Source organism: Gracilinanus agilis, chromosome 3, assembly GCF_016433145.1.
Source record: "Gracilinanus agilis isolate LMUSP501 chromosome 3, AgileGrace, whole genome shotgun sequence".
Taxonomy (NCBI): domain Eukaryota; kingdom Metazoa; phylum Chordata; class Mammalia; order Didelphimorphia; family Didelphidae; genus Gracilinanus; species Gracilinanus agilis.
Window position 1 is genome coordinate 5,306,187 of NC_058132.1, and position 16,999 is coordinate 5,323,185.

General features: G+C 51.6%; 1 protein-coding gene across 1 annotated transcript in view; it reads right to left on the reverse strand.

Moving 5' to 3' along the window:
• Nucleotides 1-2,597, reverse strand: part of LOC123239490 (zinc finger protein 665-like) — a gene marked incomplete at its 3' end in the record, with an annotated part of 61,693 nt that extends 59,096 nt beyond the window's left edge. Inside the window, exons 1-2 of the mRNA XM_044666770.1 lie at nt 2,515-2,597; nt 1,746-1,867 (exon numbers count right to left, since the gene is read on the reverse strand). Coding sequence (XP_044522705.1) covers nt 1,746-1,778 — 33 coding nt within the window. The remainder of the gene's footprint in view (nt 1-1,745; nt 1,868-2,514) is intronic.
• Between the last annotated feature and the right edge of the window lie 14,402 nt (nt 2,598-16,999).

A 16,999-nucleotide genomic window follows, 5' to 3' on the forward strand; every position in this document is an offset into this window, starting at 1 on the left:
AAGGAAATAGGTTCTAAGTGATAATACATGTAGAACCCAGGGGAACTATTTGTCAACTCCAGGAGGTGGAAGGAAAGATGTGAGTGAAAGAACAAGAATCATGTAACTGGGGAAAAAAAGTAAAACATAAAATCTAAAAAAAAAAGAATATTATAGCAAAGATTGACATTGAAGACTTCTGTTGGAAGAATAAAAGCTCGTGTAGTTATCTAGGGCAGCCATGCAGAAAAATGGTGCGTCTACAACCAGCCTGAGGGGATCACAGGAAAACAACTTTGGAGCATTCAAGTATGGTGTGAGCTTTGAAGATTTATGCCAACTAGAAGCTCCCCAAACTATTGCGGCCCAGAAAGGCTCCTGTGACCCAAGTCGTGTGATGGTTCTGGAGAATTCATTAAATTCTCTTCTCTTAACCTCGTACTGGCCTGAGAACTCGGGACCAAAGGTTCAAACCCTCATGACCAAACACCACTACCCGTTTCCAAATATCCTCTGTACCCTTCAGCCTGACTTTGCTGATGATCTGTCAGACACCCATAAAACCCCCTGCCCTACCTCTCTGGGGGATCTTTGCTACAGGTGAGGTGGGTGCCATCTCCAGCTTCCATTTACCACAATTAAAGTTTGGATCTTCAGCTTGGAATCACGGCCCAGAGACGTCTCTGATCCTCACAATATTTTCCATGAAGGGAACAAACACGGAGGAACTGCAGGCACCAACCAGGCTGGGCAGAGCCGGGGGTCCCCCAGGTCAGGTGGCCGCCCTTTCCCTGACTGGCCTTCCAAGAACAAGAAGGGCTCTTGGATGCCACCTTCCTGCCAGGCCCTGCCTCCCTCCCTCTCCAGCTCCCACCCAGGCCTGCTCTCCTCCCTGGGGCAGCTCTCCTCAGCCAGTCCAGCCCCCTCCCCTGGTGCCAGCCCCTCCCAGGCTCTTTCCTCCTGGGGCTGGGGAAGCCCCATCCTATCTGTGACCCCCTCTTTCCCCAGCACCTCCCCTGAGGCCCTCCTGGAGCCAGTGGGGAAGGGCTGTGAGCAGGGAATGTGGGGGAGAACCTCAGTGACTGGCCTGGAGGCTGCCTTTGCTGGGAGGACAGAAGGAGGGCCCGGATGTCCTGAGCAGCCCCTGCCCTGCCCCCGGCCCTCACCCGCTTCTTTTTCCTCTGTCTAATGAGGCACAAAGGCCTGGCCAAGCCTGAGCTCCTTCCTGAGCCACGAAGCAGCCCCGAGTCCTCTGGCCTGGAGGAAGGAGCCTGGCTGGAGCCCTTCTCAGCTGCCCTTCCAGCCCTGCCCGCCATGCCCAGTCCTTTCCTTCTGCTAAAAACGCTCCTTTTCCTGTCTGGGCTTCCTCTGAGCGCCCCCCAAACTCCTCCTGAAGCCTCCCTGGCAGGCCTGAAGGAGCCACCCAAGCCAGGGGCCTGGAGCTCAGCAGCACAGCCTGTCCCTGGGCCCTCCCTGGAGCTGGGGGACCCCCGGCCATCCCCGCTGAGGGGGGGGCGTCACACTGGGGGGAGGAATGAATGGCAGCGCCTGGGCCGCCTCCTTCAGGCAGGGGCTCCGAAAGCCGGGAAACCCCAGAACCCGGGGGATGGGGGGCAGCCAGGGCTGACCCTGGAGCTCCCCCTGGGGACAAGCAGGGATGGCGCCCCCTCGAGGCCTGGAGGAGACACAGCGCTGAGTTCTGCTAGATTCCAGCCTGGGGGAACTTGGCCAGGGCTGGGGATGGGCTGCAGATGGGCTGCACTCACCTGGGAGGGGGGCCTCGGGGTCCCGGGGGCCATTCCCTCTGGCTTCGGGCTCTCTGCTGGGGCCACACCGGGGTCCTTCAGGGGGTGGAGCCTCAAGGTGGGGGGACTTCCTGTTTGTGCGCCTGTGGAGGAGGGAGAGAGGGGGAGGGCTCAGAGGGGCTCCGGGGCTCTTCCCGGGCCTCTGGGGAGCCTCTCCCCTACAGCGGGGAACAGGGAGCCTCAGGCTGGGAAAGGGCCTCAGCCTGGCCAGGAAGAAGCCCCCCACCCCCACCCTCTCTGCTGCCATCTTTCAGAAGTTGCTGGGTGGATTGAGGGAGACTGCTGTGAAGAGGTAACGGTTACTGGGGAATGGGAGGGCGATGGGGGGGGGAGCCGGGCATCAATCAGGTGGGGGCTGGGAAAGCGGGCTGGCATTTCTTCAGTGTCCAAGTGTCCATGTCACGTGGGCAAAGAAACCTCCCCACATTCCCCAGCTGCCCCCGACCAGGCTCCCATTGGGTGTTGCTCCCCTTGGCGAGTTCTTAGCGGAACATCCCCTTTGCGGAAGAGTGGAATCCGGAAACCAGCCCCGCCCCCCTCCTGACTGCACCCCTTGCCCAGCTGCCTCCAGGGTCCCGAATGGGGGAGGGGAAAGCTCCGCCATGGCTCCTGGGAGTCGTGGAAGCTTTACTCAGTACTTCCGTGTTTGTCCCTTTTCTGAGGTCCTTTAAGGTGATGGACACACCCGGAGACACACTGAGACAAACCCTCCCCCACCACAAGCACTTACGCTGGGACGCCGGGCTCCGGCCCCTCCTCCTCTCACCCAGAAATGGTCAGAGAACCGCTACTGTGCACCTTCTGGGAGCGGAGACAGCCCACAGGAGATTTCCAGCATGCTTTGGGGCTGCCAGAGGGGGCGGTGCCAAGACGGGTGACAAAACCCAGGCATTCTGGGAAATGGAGTCCTCCTGCCTTAATCCCTGGGCTAAGAGCCCTGGAGGGGGAAGGACTGTACACAAATTGTACCCCAGCGCTCGTGGGGGAGGGCTGCAGCCTTGTCCCACCCCCAGCCCTGCCTGCTTCTTCTTTAGACTGGAAGCCGCCTCTGGCCAGAACCTGGCACCCAGCCTAATAAGTGTCTACTGGTTGACTGATTGATGGATCCAAGGATCTATGTTCCCGACGGCCTGGGGAGTTGGTTCGGGGTTCCCCCCTTCCACTGACAGACTCTCCCCTCGCCCCACAACACACATTTACACTCCAGCACACCACCCCTACCCATCCTCGCTTGTTGCACATAGGCACACGCTTGGGCACGCGCTTGAGCCCACCTGGCCAGGCTCACCAACCACGTACTGGTCCACCCGGGGCTTTCCGCTCCCCAAAAGTTAGGGAGCGCAAAGTCTGGTCTGCCAGAGCAAGGAGGCAGGGCCGCGCCTGCGCATAGACTCCTTCCACTCTCCCTCTCAGTCAGCAAAGATCCAAAAAGCACAGCTGAGACTACTCACAGGCGATTCCCAGCATCCCTTGAGGCTGCCACGGTGGGGAGGAGCCAAGACTAAGGAGAAGTCAGGAAATAGTATTCTGGGAAATGAAGTCCTCCATTGGGAGGGCAAAGACTTGCATAAAGTCCTCACAGGGCATTCTGGGAAATGGAGTCCTGCTGTTTGGATCCCTGACAGGTTTTTAGAGGCAGGGAGGAGCTTAAGTGGACCAGGGGCTCGGAGTGAGGAATAGCAGCTTCTGGGTCAGAACCGCTCAGAATCCTTTTGACCCGCCTTCTTTACGAGTCAGTCTTGACCTCCTCCGTTCCCCCCCTCAGAGGACTCCCTTGTCCCCCCTGATCTTGGCATACTGTGGCCGGAGTGCCAGCCTTCGGCTCTGCGTGGCTTTGGCTGTGTGACTCAGTGGAGGCCTCAATACTGAGCACGATCGATCCCTCTCCGGATCCGATTTGGATGTTCTGACTATGAAATAGTTCCGTGTTTCTTCCCAGGCTAACGCCCTGCTCCAGGCTGTCCCGGGTCCCCGGGGCTCCGGCCCGAGACCGAGGCCACAGCAGCAGCCACTGTCTTTGCTGCAGGCGGTGACCCTCCTCCCGGCTTCTGGAAGACGGTGGCCGCCCAGGCTCGGCCCCAGTGTGCTGTCCCAGAAGCAGCCATTGCTTGGCACCTTCTCCTGTGCCGGGTAGGAAACAGAGCTCGGCTGTCCTCAGGGAACTTTCCTGTTCTTGGGGGAAGCCCGAGTAGAAGAGGAGCTGAGAGGAGGATGGGAGGAGGGACTGGAGGAGAAAAGCGCTGGGGAGGACGACCAGGGAGTGCCGCTGGGCTGCGGGAAGTCGGGGTAACCTTCTTCCTGCACTGCCTTCAGGCCCAAATCTGTGTGTAGAAGCTGTTCTGGGCCCATTGAGGGCATATACGTCCAATGTGGCTGATTCTACGGGGCTTGTAAAAGCTTAAATATTTTAGTTTCAATTGAACTATGGATTCCTATTTTGGTGTTCTTTTTTCTATTATCACTCGATTGTTAATAAGGTCAGAAACCTAAGGTTTGTTCTAGTTTTTATCATATGAACCAGTTTTCTGTAGAAGAAACAGACTGACAGATGAGCATTTCATTTCCTTTTGCCCCCTCTTTAAAAAGTTTGCCCATCACTGTTCTAGGTGATTTATTCCTCTAAGTTATTTTTGTTGTAATGTCAAATTTCATAAAGTATTTGTTAGATAGCATGGTAGAACATTAAAACTGTCGTTTAACTTTGGTAGAATTTTCATTGTTATCGAGAATCAATTCTATATATGGGCACCACCCAAGCATGAGCACTGAACATTTTACCCAGCAATTTAACTTGTTTTTTTTTATTTCTTTAAGAAGCACTTGGGCATCGAATCTGTATAAGACTTTTCTGTGCTTTCGTCGATTGATACCAAAGTACTTTATGCACTTTGTAGTTGTTTGTGAAATGGGATTCCCCTTTTGCATATTGCTTCTTAAAATGTCGATCCTGTCCACCATGTTAATCCTCTCTGGAATAAAGCCACATCTGTCCACAACCTTTCCAGATCCTCTCTCTCCTTCCAGCTTCATTGTTCATTATTCTTTCCTAGGGAGGTACTAGTAAGTAGTTAGAATTGACTTTCCAAAAAAAAAAAATTGTACACGGGGCACATTTTAAAGTTCGATGAGCATTATTGATATTTTCACATGGCTTTTAAGAGTCTAGACAATTAGCAAATTAAACCAATTCCTAATTTGAAGTGTTTTCTAAGGCAACACTGAAAATTTAACAATTGGGCGTGTCCTGGAGCCCCACCATCAATCAGTATGATTTTCTTAAGCCCCTTTAGTGCTATGCCACAGACTGGGGAGCCAGAGACCCAAAAAGCCTGCCTTCAGGGCGTGGATCTGGGAAGGGATGAGCAAAGGCTTCATGAAGGAATTCGGAAGGAGGGCCAGGTGGGCAGAGCCTGTACTAAGCGGCAGGGCTAGGAGTGAAGAGCAGTAGGAAGGCTTGTGGAAAAGATGGAGGACGTCACAAAGATTGTCAGGAATCCGGATCCTGGGCGAGGAGGTGTGGGACACTGTAGAAAGAACTGGTGCCCTCCCAATTCTGGAGGCGAGAGGGTTTCCCTGGTCTGTGTGAGGGGGTGCCGCCAAGTCCCAGAATCTTGTGGGCTCCGCGATGACTAAAGGCAGGACCCAAAATGCAGGTTTCCTCCTATCACCAGGGAGGGCAGCTCCACTTCCCGGCCTTGACCCATCATGCGGATTTCTCCCTTCTAGAATGGATTAAGTCGGTGATGGCAAACCTATTACACGGTGTCCCATTTTGGATGCACCTGGCTGCGGCATACAGAAAAATATGCCACCCCCCACCCCATGCTGTAGTGTAGTGTAGACAGCACTATAGATGACAATTCTATTTATATTAATTTACCTATTTTGGTTTATTAAATAGTTATATATTACAATGATACATTTTTATTTAAACTATAAATATTTGAAATTATCGTTTTTTCCTCCGAGAACCCCCCCCCCCACAGTGATGCTCGTTTTTTTGGTGAATTTTGGCACACCAAGCTCAAAAGGTTGCTCATCACTGGACTAAGTAGATGCAAAAAACCTTAACTAAAATACTAGCTAAGAGACATCACAGGGATTTTTCACTATGGCCAGGTGGGATTTATACAGGAAGCAAAGCTGCTTTAACATTCGGAAAACCATCAGCTGGGAGGGGGCGGGGCTAGCGATGGAAGCTGGAAGCGACCCGGGAAGGAGAGGCGGCAGAGGACGGGCTTGGATGGAGAGGAGCAGCAGCCTGTGACCAACGCGGCGGGGGTTTGGAGCCACCATTCATGCCGGAAGGTGCGGGAGTCCGGCCGAACTCCTCCGCCCGAACTCCTCCGCCCGCTCTTGCTCTGCGGGGCCCTCGACCTCCAGGTTTACTTCCGGGCAGACGCCGCGGGGAGCCGGGCCTCAAGTGGAGTCCGGAACGGAGGCATGGGACGTCCTGGTACCGCTCAATTCGGTTAGGGATTAGCCGTGCGATCTCATCGGATTCGTTTAAAACAGGACGATTCGGAAGGGCCCCTCGACTTTCCCAGAATCACGGCCGGAGGCGCCGAGTACCAAAAGACGCCGAACCTACGGGACATAACGAATAGGATGAGGCAGGGAGGAACAAGGACTAATGAACTTTCGCGGGAAGGCGGGGCTGAGGCGAGCAGGGGGCAGGGCAGCCAGGAGCTGGGCCTCTGATTGGAGAAAAGTGCTAATGACGTTGATTTGTTGAGAGCTCCGCGCACCGCTTCTTCCCGCCTCCTTCTAAAGTACGCATGCGCATGGCGTCCGTCAGCCCTTCTGGGGGTGGTGCTACTGAGAGTAATGTGGAGTGGACAGCCGGGGTGGGGAGGGAGTGTTACGACGGAGAGCAAGGAGCGGGGAGAGGAGCGCTGAACGAAAAGAGCTCCTCCCAAACCTGGGGATGAGGCTGTCCTGGTCGTGCCTGAGACTGAGCATGCGCAGGAGCTGACCCATAAGGCCCGACCTTGGGCAGCGTGGGCGGGGTGATCAGGGCTGAGACAGAACATGCGTAAAGGGGAACGTCTGGACTTGGACATTGTGGGCGGGGCCCGGAAAGGCGGGGCGGGGCGGGGCGTTCCGGAGGTTTTGCCGGGAGGCGGAGGATAGGTTTCTCGCGGAGAAGCAGAAATTGGGCTGAGGCTGGAGGTGAGCAGAACCTGTGCTGGGAACAGAGAGGAGAGAACAAGCCTCTGGGAAGTCGGGGAGCCCGAGGCCCCCCGCCTCAGGGACTCACCTGGGTTCCTGCTGCCCCCCAGGTAGAACGCAAGCCCCCGGAGGGCAGCCTCGGTTTCCCTTTGCTTCTTACCTCTCGCCGCCGGGCCCTAATAATGGCGTGGGGCGGCTCGTTTTCCGTTTCAGGGGGGCTCTTGTTGGGGGCGGCAGGAGAACAGGAGCAGGAGGCGTGGGGGCGACCTAGGGCCGAGGATGGACATTCGTGGGGAGGAGGAGGACGGTGCCCCGGTCATTCCCAGGGCCAAGGCCAGGCGAGGGGAGGGAGGCCCGAGCTGGAGGGATGGAGGGCCAGGCGGCCACAGGGAGGCAGGAGGGCTTTTCCAGGGGCTTCCCTGGGGAGCCCCGGACGATGAGAGCCCTTGCTCTGAACGAGGGACCCCTGTGCCTTGCCGGGCCACTGTGTCTGTCCAGGGGAGGAAGGGAGGCCATCGGGGCAGCATCTGCGCGGTGTCTGTCACCTTCACACCTCATCACTTCCCACGTTTCCAGAATCCTCCCTCTTGTGAGGAGGAGGCTGAGGTAATCTTCCCGAGTCCCCTCACTGGGCCCACCTTCTCTGGAACTGTCCCATCGGAGAGCCCGAGGCGCCTTCTGGGGGCCAGGCATTGGGCTAAGCTCTGTGGGGCGAAGGGGGCAAAGCTCCGACAGAGGCCGGACAAGGGGAGCCGGATTTGTCAGTGATGACAGAACAATGATGTTGGACCCGACTGGAGCAGAGGATGGAGGTTTTTTTATGAAGGAGATGGAGGGGGGAGCAGACATCTGGGGGGCTTTCATGAATGGCCCGGAGGTAGTTGAGGGCGCAGGAAGGGCTTTATGCCCAATTCATGGAGCCTGGAAGGCACTTAGTAGGTCCTTCATAAAGACTTGTTCTCTGATGGTTTGGCTATTTAATATGCAGCCATTACTGAGGAAAGCATAGATAGTCTGTGCATCCAATTCTCAGTGAGAAAAAAAACGCTGATATCTGGACCTGAGCTCAGTCTCCTATAAATCTGCTCTGTCGACTGGCCAGAAATGGGGCCCTGTGTCTGGCACAGGGGGGAGCTGCCCCTCCTCTGCTCCCGGGGCCCCTTGCTCAGTGCCAAGGTTAGGAATTGCTCCCACAGGGTGGCAGGGTAGAAGCAGGGAGGGAGATCTGTGATCTTCTCCATGGTTCCTTCTTCCTCCTGAGCTTTGCTTTATGAGGGCGCCTTGTCCCCACAAGCGGAGCCGATAGAGGAGGGAGGAACTCCGGGGTTCCCAGTGCCAGGCTCAAGGTGAGGCAGAGTTTCCTTTCTCTCCTAGGCCATGTCTATTCCTGGCGTTTCTTATCTGTGCCTTCCACCTTCATCCTGCCCTCTTGTCTAGACTATTGCAGCCACTGCCTTCAGATACTGCTCCACTGAGGATAGACATCTCAAGGGGGAGGAAAGTGCCCAGTGGTCATTCCCAGGTCCAAGGCCAGGCAAGGGGAGAGGAAAGGGAGACCAGTTAAGGTCCTCCCCCATCTCACTGTGACCTCCTTTCTCAAACATAAGACTGCCTTCTGGTTACAGTCTGCTCCTCAATCCCTTCCTTCCCCAGCCAGCTCAGGGACCTCTTCCTCCCCGGGGGCAATAGGGTGGCATGGCAAGCCCTCTGGGCCTTGGGTTCCCTCACCGTGCAATCCTGGGCTTGCATCTGACCCCTCTGGCTTTGACTGTTGAGGGTCTTAGTGCCGTATGAGTGCACAGTCCAACATAGATTCTTGAGAATTGCAAAGACATCCTAGAAAAGTTTTGGATCAGAAACCAGGTTGGATGTGGCCCCTGGCCAGCACCATCTCTCCTTCCCATTCCGGTGCAGACTCTGTGCTGATAACACTGTGTGTGTGACTTCCAGATTGGAGAGTGGCCCTGCCTGATGAGTCCTCATTAGACCCCCATCTCGTGCCCAGTGGGCCCTCCCAAGTCTTCCCCAGAACGACGAGAGCCTCTGAATGTGCTCACACACCCAGCACTTCGTGCCATCATCCTTTCATTAAGTCACTGAAGACAAGCAGACCCCCCCTGGGGTAACCTGGGGCTCCATCTCCAACTGGGAGAGCCGTGCCAAGCCAACCAGAGCTTCTTTTGCCTTGTGTTCCTCTGCAGCTGGGAGTGCACCAAGCTCTGGGCAAGGCTCCAGGTCTGACAACTCCTGGCTCCTACTGTGAGATAAGGTGCTGGGAGGCAGAGAAATCACAGGGCCAGGGTCTACAGGCCGCCTCCCAGGTCAAACCCTGAGACTGACCGTTGATATCAACAGGTTTTTTTTTCTTTTAAACCCTTAACTTCTATGTATTGGCTCCTAGGTAGAAGAGTGGGCAATGGGGGTCAAGTGACTTGCCCAGGGTCACACAGCTGGGAAGTGTCTGAGGCCGGATTTGAACCTAGGACCTCCCATCTCTAGGCATGACTCTCAATCCACTGAGCTACCCCGCTGCCCCGTGGACAGGTTTTTTTTTTTTTTTTAATTTTTTTTTTTAATTTTTTTTTTATTTTAAACCCTTAACTTCTGTGAATTGACTTATAAGTGGAAGAGTGGTAAGGGTAGGCAATGGGGGTCAAGTGACTTGCCCAGGGTCACACAGCTGGGAAGTGTCTGAGGCCAGATTTGAACCTAGAACCTCCCGTCTCTAGGCCTGGCTCTCAATCCACTGAGCTACCCAGCTGCCCTCCCCCCCCCACAGGTTTTTAAAAGCAAAAAGAGGAACTTAAGTAGGGGTGATGGCTTACAAGGGTCACTCTTGCTGTGAGTAATAGTGGCTCCTGGGGGACCTCCTGTTTCCCGTGTGAGCAAGCTAGCCCAGGGTATATTGATGAATGGCTCAGCACTCTTATGATTAACATAGTAACTTGGGATTAATACGATAACACAAAATTACTCTAACAGTCAAGATTCTTGAAATCGTATTTCAGGTCCTACCCTGGGACTCCATCTTTACCTGGTTACATATGCAGGCTCCCACCTGGAACAAGGTTCTTACCACAAATCACATAGTTACTTGGTTTCCAACTAAAGGATTCTTGAGCTAATACAAATGAGAGGCTGCTTTAATCCAATTTCCTTCTCACACCATCTAGCAAACAGCCTCCAGTGTCTGGTGCTCATGATTGTGGTGTGCTGGTCCGCTTTGGTTCTCTGGTTCAGTACTGGGAGTCTGGGGGCATCCACCACTATGGGGGAGGTAGATTCCATGAGAGGGAGGTCCACCAAATGGAAATTCCCACTAGAGTATTGGATCGAAACAAATAGGGATCCATATAAAGTCTTATACTTGGTACAGAATCCACATTATAAGCACAGTTTTGGGGGGCTGGGGGCTTGGTCAGAGTGCAGAGGTTCTGAAAAAAGTCTAGGGGTTGGGTGGATTGCAAGTTCAATAGGAATCAGCACTGGTAACACAGTAGTGAGAGAGGCTAATGTAACTGTGAGCTGCACAAAGACAGGAAGATCATCCAGAACAAGGGAGGTGAGGATCTGTCCCTCTGACCACTGTCTGCCCTGGCCAGACCTCATCTGGAGCATCATGTTCAGTTTTGGACACTACAGTTAAAGGACAGCCAGGATGGGGAAAGGCCTTGAGTTCATGCCATATGAGGATCAGTTAAAGGAACAGGGCTTGGTGAGCCTGGAGAAGAAAGTGGAGAGAGCTGTCTTCAGGTCCATAAAGGATTACTGAGTGGAGGAGGGGTGACATTTGTTCTCTTTGGCCTCAGGGGTTGGAGAGGGAGTTAGGAATTGCAAAGAGGCAAGTTTAAGATTGAAGGTAGGGAAAAGATCCAGTCCTGAGAGCTCTCCAAAAGCAGAATGGACCATCTCAAGGAGAGGTGGGCTTTGTCTCCCTTGGAAGGTGATCCTTAACAGAGACTGAGTGACCACTTGTTGAGTATGAATGGCATTTCCTTGTAGAGGTGGCCACTCTCACATTCTGGAATTATAATTTCAGTTACATAAAACTGAAAAGCTTTTGCACAAACACAATGAGAACAATAATTATTGCCTATAGGGCTGTTAGCTACTGTGTCCTTGTCTTGATTCATGCAGACCTTATAATCCACAAAGTTTCTGTGGCATTTTTCACAGGAAGCATTGTGACATTTTCTTTTTTTTAATTTGAAAATTTTTAATTTAGAATATTTTTCCATGGTTACATGATTCATGTTCTTTTCCTCCCCTCCTCCCACCCCCCTCCTGAGCAATTCCATTGGGTTTTACATGTGCCATTGATCAAGACCTATTTCCATATTAATATTTGTATTGGGGTGATTGCTTAGGGTTTACATCCCCAATCATATCCCCATTGGCCCATGTGATCACACAGTTGCTTTTCTTCCATGTTTTTACTCCTACAGTTCTTTCTCCCAAGTCCCTCAGAATTGTTCTGGATCATTGCATGGCTGCTGGTAGAGAAGTCCATTACATTCAATTGTGCCACAGTGTATTCCTCTCTGTGTATAAGGTTCTGGTTCTGCTCCTTTCACTCTGCATCCATTCCTGGCGGTTGTTCCAGTTCACATGGAATTCCTCCAGTTCATTATTCCTTTCAGTACAGTATTTCATGTGACATTCTTTTCCATCTTTTTTATGTGAAAGTTTGTTTTTATGACTAAAATATAAAAACTTTTTCTTTTTTCTCTATTTATTTTGATTTTATAAAATTTGGCCCATCGATCTAGTCTTTGGAGAGATCTGTGGAAAGTTAATATTAATTTTTGATCCCTAAAACGTGTTTTGATTTTAAAGCTCAAACAGGTTGATTTCAGGGCTGAAGTTCAAACTATCTGTCCCAGAGGCTATGTTGAGTCTTTCCTGCTTTTGTCTGGATGTGAAAACTGGCAGGTTGAGACAGCTCCTTATTTATCTGTAAATTAGACTTGATTAGATGAGGAAATCAACTATCCCACTTCCTGGGATAAAAGCTCTTGAGTTCATGTCCTGTGTGGCTGTTGTCCAATGAGAAGTCTCTTAGAATGCGTTGGGCAGGGACTGGATAATGATATCACAAAGAGCATATGCTGGCTTTTGGGATAGGAAGTGAGGCTTTTCCCTTTTTCTCCCCAAGCCCAGCAGCTCTGCTGCTCTCTGTCTCTCTCATAGGCATGGCTCGGGTTATTTTTTTGCATCTGTTTGGGCTCTGGGGAGTCTGCTGGCTGGTAATCTTGAGCAGTCTTTAATAAAATAATATTATAAAATTCAAAATACAGCCTCCAGAGAGTTTCATTTGTCACATGCCTTTGCAATGGACGAGCATTCTTTCTGTACCTTTGTTCAAATTTACAAGAGAAATGTCAGCTATTGAGTTCTAGGCATTAAACATTACTGGTTTCTTTTTTTAACCCTTACCTTCTGTTTTGGAATCAATACTTAGTATTGGGGCTAGGCATTTGGGATTAAGTAATTTGCCCAGGGTCATACACCTAATTAGTGTCTGAGGTCACATTTGAACCCAGGACCTCCCATTTTTAGGGCTGGCTCTCAATCTGCTGAGCTACCTGGCTGCCGCGCCTTGCTGGTTTCTATCAAAGAAGCAGTCAGGTGGCTCAGTGGATTGAGTCAAGGCCTAGAGTCCGGAAGTACAAATATCACCTCTGATACCACCTAGCTGTATGACCCTGGGCAAGTCACTTAACTTCTGATTACTTGACAGTAGGACCTACTGTATCCTCTGGAGAGAGAACTGGCAAACCACTCTAGTGTCTTTGTCAAGAAAACTCCATAGATAGTGATGTTACATGGGGCCATGAAGAGTCAGGACACCACTAAGAGATTGCACAACCACAAAAGCTTCCATCAAAGTTAAGCTAAAATGTCCCCTCCTTCTGGAGACCTTTCTGCATCCTCTCCATCCCCAGCTGCCAGTGCCTCTCTCCCAAAATTGCCTCGTATTTCTTTGGTTCAAACTTGTGTGTAAATGTTGTCTTCTCCCATGGAATGTAAACTCTGAGAGTGGCACTCTGTTGCCCTGCGGTTCAGCTAGCTCGCCATCCTAGTCATTTCCTAGACCTTCTCTTGCCACCAGCTCCTCTGGGTGTCGTCTCTCCTCATTAGAATGTCAACAAATGGTTTCACTTTTGTATTCATCCCCCTATTCCCCCCTCCCCCCAAGCTGTGGACAACACAGTGCTTGGCACATAGAGAATACTTAATACATGCTTTTTCCTTCCTTCATTCCCAGTGTCTGGCACTTAATGGGCACCTTAGAAGTGCTTCTTGGCATGGCCAAAAACAGGCGCTGTGGTCATTCTGCTGGAATCATGAGCCATTCATTCAACAAGAGCTTATTATGTACCTCCACTGGCAGACACCATGCTAGTCTTTGGGCACATAAAGCAGGAAACGAAGTTCTCATGTTCTCTCATGGGAAAACCTTCCTTTGAAGCTCAAACGGGTACATCAGTGATGAACTTCTGATTCCATTCAGTCAAATATTTGAACATTCATTTCAAATTAAATTCTCAGACTTAGTTTCTGAAGAGATAAGGTCCTGGAAGAGAAATGGGTTAATGAAATAATTAGGACAAGTACAGGGCAGTTAGGAAAGACTCCTCTTTTCGAATTCAGAACTTGCCTCAAACACTGACTAGCTGTGTGACCCTGAGCAATTTCTTTAACGTTGTTTGCCTCAGTTTCCTAATCTGTAAAATGAGTCGGAGAAGGAAACAGCAAACCACTCCAGGAGCTTTGCCAAGAAAACCCCAAAGTGGGTCATAAAAAAGTCAACCGTGACTGAAACAGTTGAACAACATAGGAGATGGGCAGGAGGGAAGGATCATCCTTTCTTTGAGACAAACAGGGTGGACAAGAGTGAAAACAATGATGCAGAGCACCCTTAAGGTAAAAAAGAAAACTGAGTTGACTCTCATTGAATATTATTAGCCTTGATCACAAGTAAGGACATCTGCTGAATGGGCTGGAGCAGGCATTTGAGCTTCAGGATGATGAAAACACTTTGGACCAATGGGGTGAGGAATCTGAAAAGAAGTCAGCAAGAGACAGTGAGAGGCCACTGCTAGTTGGGAGGACCCTGCTAAAGGTACCATGAATGTGTAGCTTTCCCCAGCAACGGTCAGTTTTAAACTGTCTGGAAACATTTGGCAGCCCAGGGATAGCAGCTGAGAAGGTCAGTGAAGGGATGACCAGGACTGTTGGTTACCATGGAAGAAGGGCTTTGGGATGAGGGGGCCTGGCTTGCTGGTGAGGACCGTTGGAGGCTTAAAGGGCAGCATTGACCTCCTTCTGCCCTTCTTTCTTCTCCCCAGCTGGGCCTTCTCGAAGTCCCTGCTCTTTCCAGGATTGAAGCATAGAGAAGAGATGACTTCGAGGCTTCTTCCAGTCAGGTCCCAGGTGAGTTGAGGGTTCCTTTACAGAAAAACTCCCTTTCCCTTCTTTTGAATGGTCTGGGCTCATCAAAGGTCCATGCACAGATCTGGACCCCAGTTTTTCTCCCCAATGGTTGATAGAGAGTTCCCAGAATCTCAGGAAGGAGAAGCCCTTGTCCAGCTCTGAGGGAATAGCCTCTACCGCTTACCCAGCACTGGGGTACCCTCAGCAGTGGGGAATTCAGGACTTTTAGATAACCTTTAGAGAGGGGCAAACCCTCCTTTCTGGGGTCTCCCATTCTACTTGGGAATCCCTTTAGTTTTTCCTTTTGCTACATTGACTTGATCTTCTCTCTAAGTTCTAATTGCACCTACTTCTCCACAGAAGTTGTTTAACCTGTCGTTTCTGTGTTAAAATTTCAAATACTTGAAAAGAACTTTTCTCTTTCCCTTCAAAATAATATCTAGGCTTTAAGTTCCTTGAAACAGTTCTCCAATGGCAAGGCTCAAGGTCATTCACCATCTTGGTTTTCCGCCTCTGGACCCTCAGTGACTCATCAGTGTCCTTCCTCCTCGTGGCACTAGAACAAGGTCCAAGATTTCCTGTGTGGTTTGACGTGGGACATGTGGGATGAGCCTGTCGTTAGACAGTCTGTCTCCTTGAGTGTGTCCTAGAGCTCTGCTCGCTTTCTTGGAACCCCGTCACATAGACATTCACTTGCGCCGAGCTTGATGTCCAGGACACCTCCGACACTTTCACACAGACTGCTTGGCATCCATGACTCCTCCCTCGTCTATGCACGTCTGATCTTTTCTCCTACACTGGAGTGTTCCTACTTAAGCCCAGTTAGGCTCCATCATTAGCTTCAGCCCAGTCTTGTTTAATTCTGGTATTCACGGCATCAGCTGTACCTTGCAGGAGGATTTTCTTGGCACTCACTCTGCGAGATGATTTTTCAGTATGAATTTGATCACGAAAGTGCAACTGTCATCATGGTCCAGGGTCTAGGACAAAATGAGGCACATAATCCGTTGGTTTCCCAGAATTTAGAAGTCAAAGAGATGGCTGTTGGGTTCAGCCTGCACTAAGAAAGGAATTCCCACTGACCTACCAGTAGTTGTCTCCCTGTAAGGGGGGTGGGGTGGTTCAGAAATACAGAAAAATAGAGCAGAGGAATAGATTAGGAAGATTCAGAAATGATCGAGCTCAAGCCTATGCATGATAAACCAACAATGTCAATTAGCAGATGTCGAAGTCACTGTTTGAGCAGACTGACTTGGAAAACAGTCCGGCAGGAATTAGATTTGGGCCATACACCACGCAAAAGGGATACCAGGAAATGTTAAAGAAAACCAAGGGAGCTCCCTTTCCTAGCTCTGGCCAGGGCATGATTTCTTAGCCAAACGGGATAACCAAGGCAGCAGAAAGCGCAAAAAGGAGAGAACTTCGATGACCAACGAAAAGGTGAAAAGCTTTTACAGGAACAAAAGGATAAGAAAGTCTGGCTCACAGCCACCCTTTTGGTTGAGTCCTTTTTTGGTCTTCTGCATCCCTCGCCACCTATAAAGAGTGAGGAAAATGGCACGTGGACCCCCGACCCCAGCTGGGCCATCTCCTATGGTCGTGTCTAGATTCTCCGAGTGGCGTCTCATGACCCTTGTGACTCACCAGATACGGAGAGCGGGTGCCCCTTTGGACGAGTCTTGGGAGATTATCTATTACGTGTTTGAATGAAGGAAGATCAGGCCGGCTCTGAGCGGAGGCCCCCCTCCTCTTCCTCTCACTCTTGATGGCCAAGATCTCATCCTCGAGAGTCCCCAAGGCTGTAATTCATCTTGCTTTGGGGTCAAGCAGCAGCTCCTCCTCAGGGCCCAGCTTCCACAGGGTTTTCCAGTGGCAGGTGTGCAGCCCCTTTTCCTTTCCTTCTTCCTCCCGGGATATTTTGGCACCGTTAAGCCTGGGTCCTCCTTTCAGGGACACTTTGGTGAGCATTCCAGACTGGAGTCTAGCCAGCCATGCTTGAAGGCCGTCTCCCTTCTCCTCTGGGGGGAGGCCAGCCCAGCCTTGGAACAGAGGTCACCGGGACTCGGCCAGACCACCAGCACAGAGCCAGGCCAAGCCAGAGCCCTCCCGCCTGGGGGAAGGTCTGCACCTCTTCTCCAGGCACCTTGAAAGACAGACAGCTTAGCCAGCTTCTAGCCCAGGCTTAGTGACTTGGGCCACCACCGGCTCTCTTTTTTGCTTCGGACTCGAACCTCATTCCTCTGCTTCGGTTTTTTCCTCGCCTTGCTTTGAGCTGATGCGCTCCCTGAACAATTAGTAAAGGGGATTCCGTCTGGGGGTTTCTGAGGGCAGAGCTGGGAGCCTGGGGGAGGGCCTGCGTGTACCTGCTCTTTTGAGGGGTGACGCCCTGGCTAGAGCGCTGGCCTGAAGACTGGGGGGGGGGGGGAACGGACGACTCGAGTTCAAATCTGGCCTCAGACATTTACTAGGTACATAACCTTGAGCAAGTCACTTCACCCGTTTGCCTCAGTTTCTTCATTTGTAAAATGGGCTAGATGGCCTAGCTCTCCAGCACCTCTGCCAAGACAGTCCCCAGTGGGGTCACGGGACACCACTGAACAGTGGGC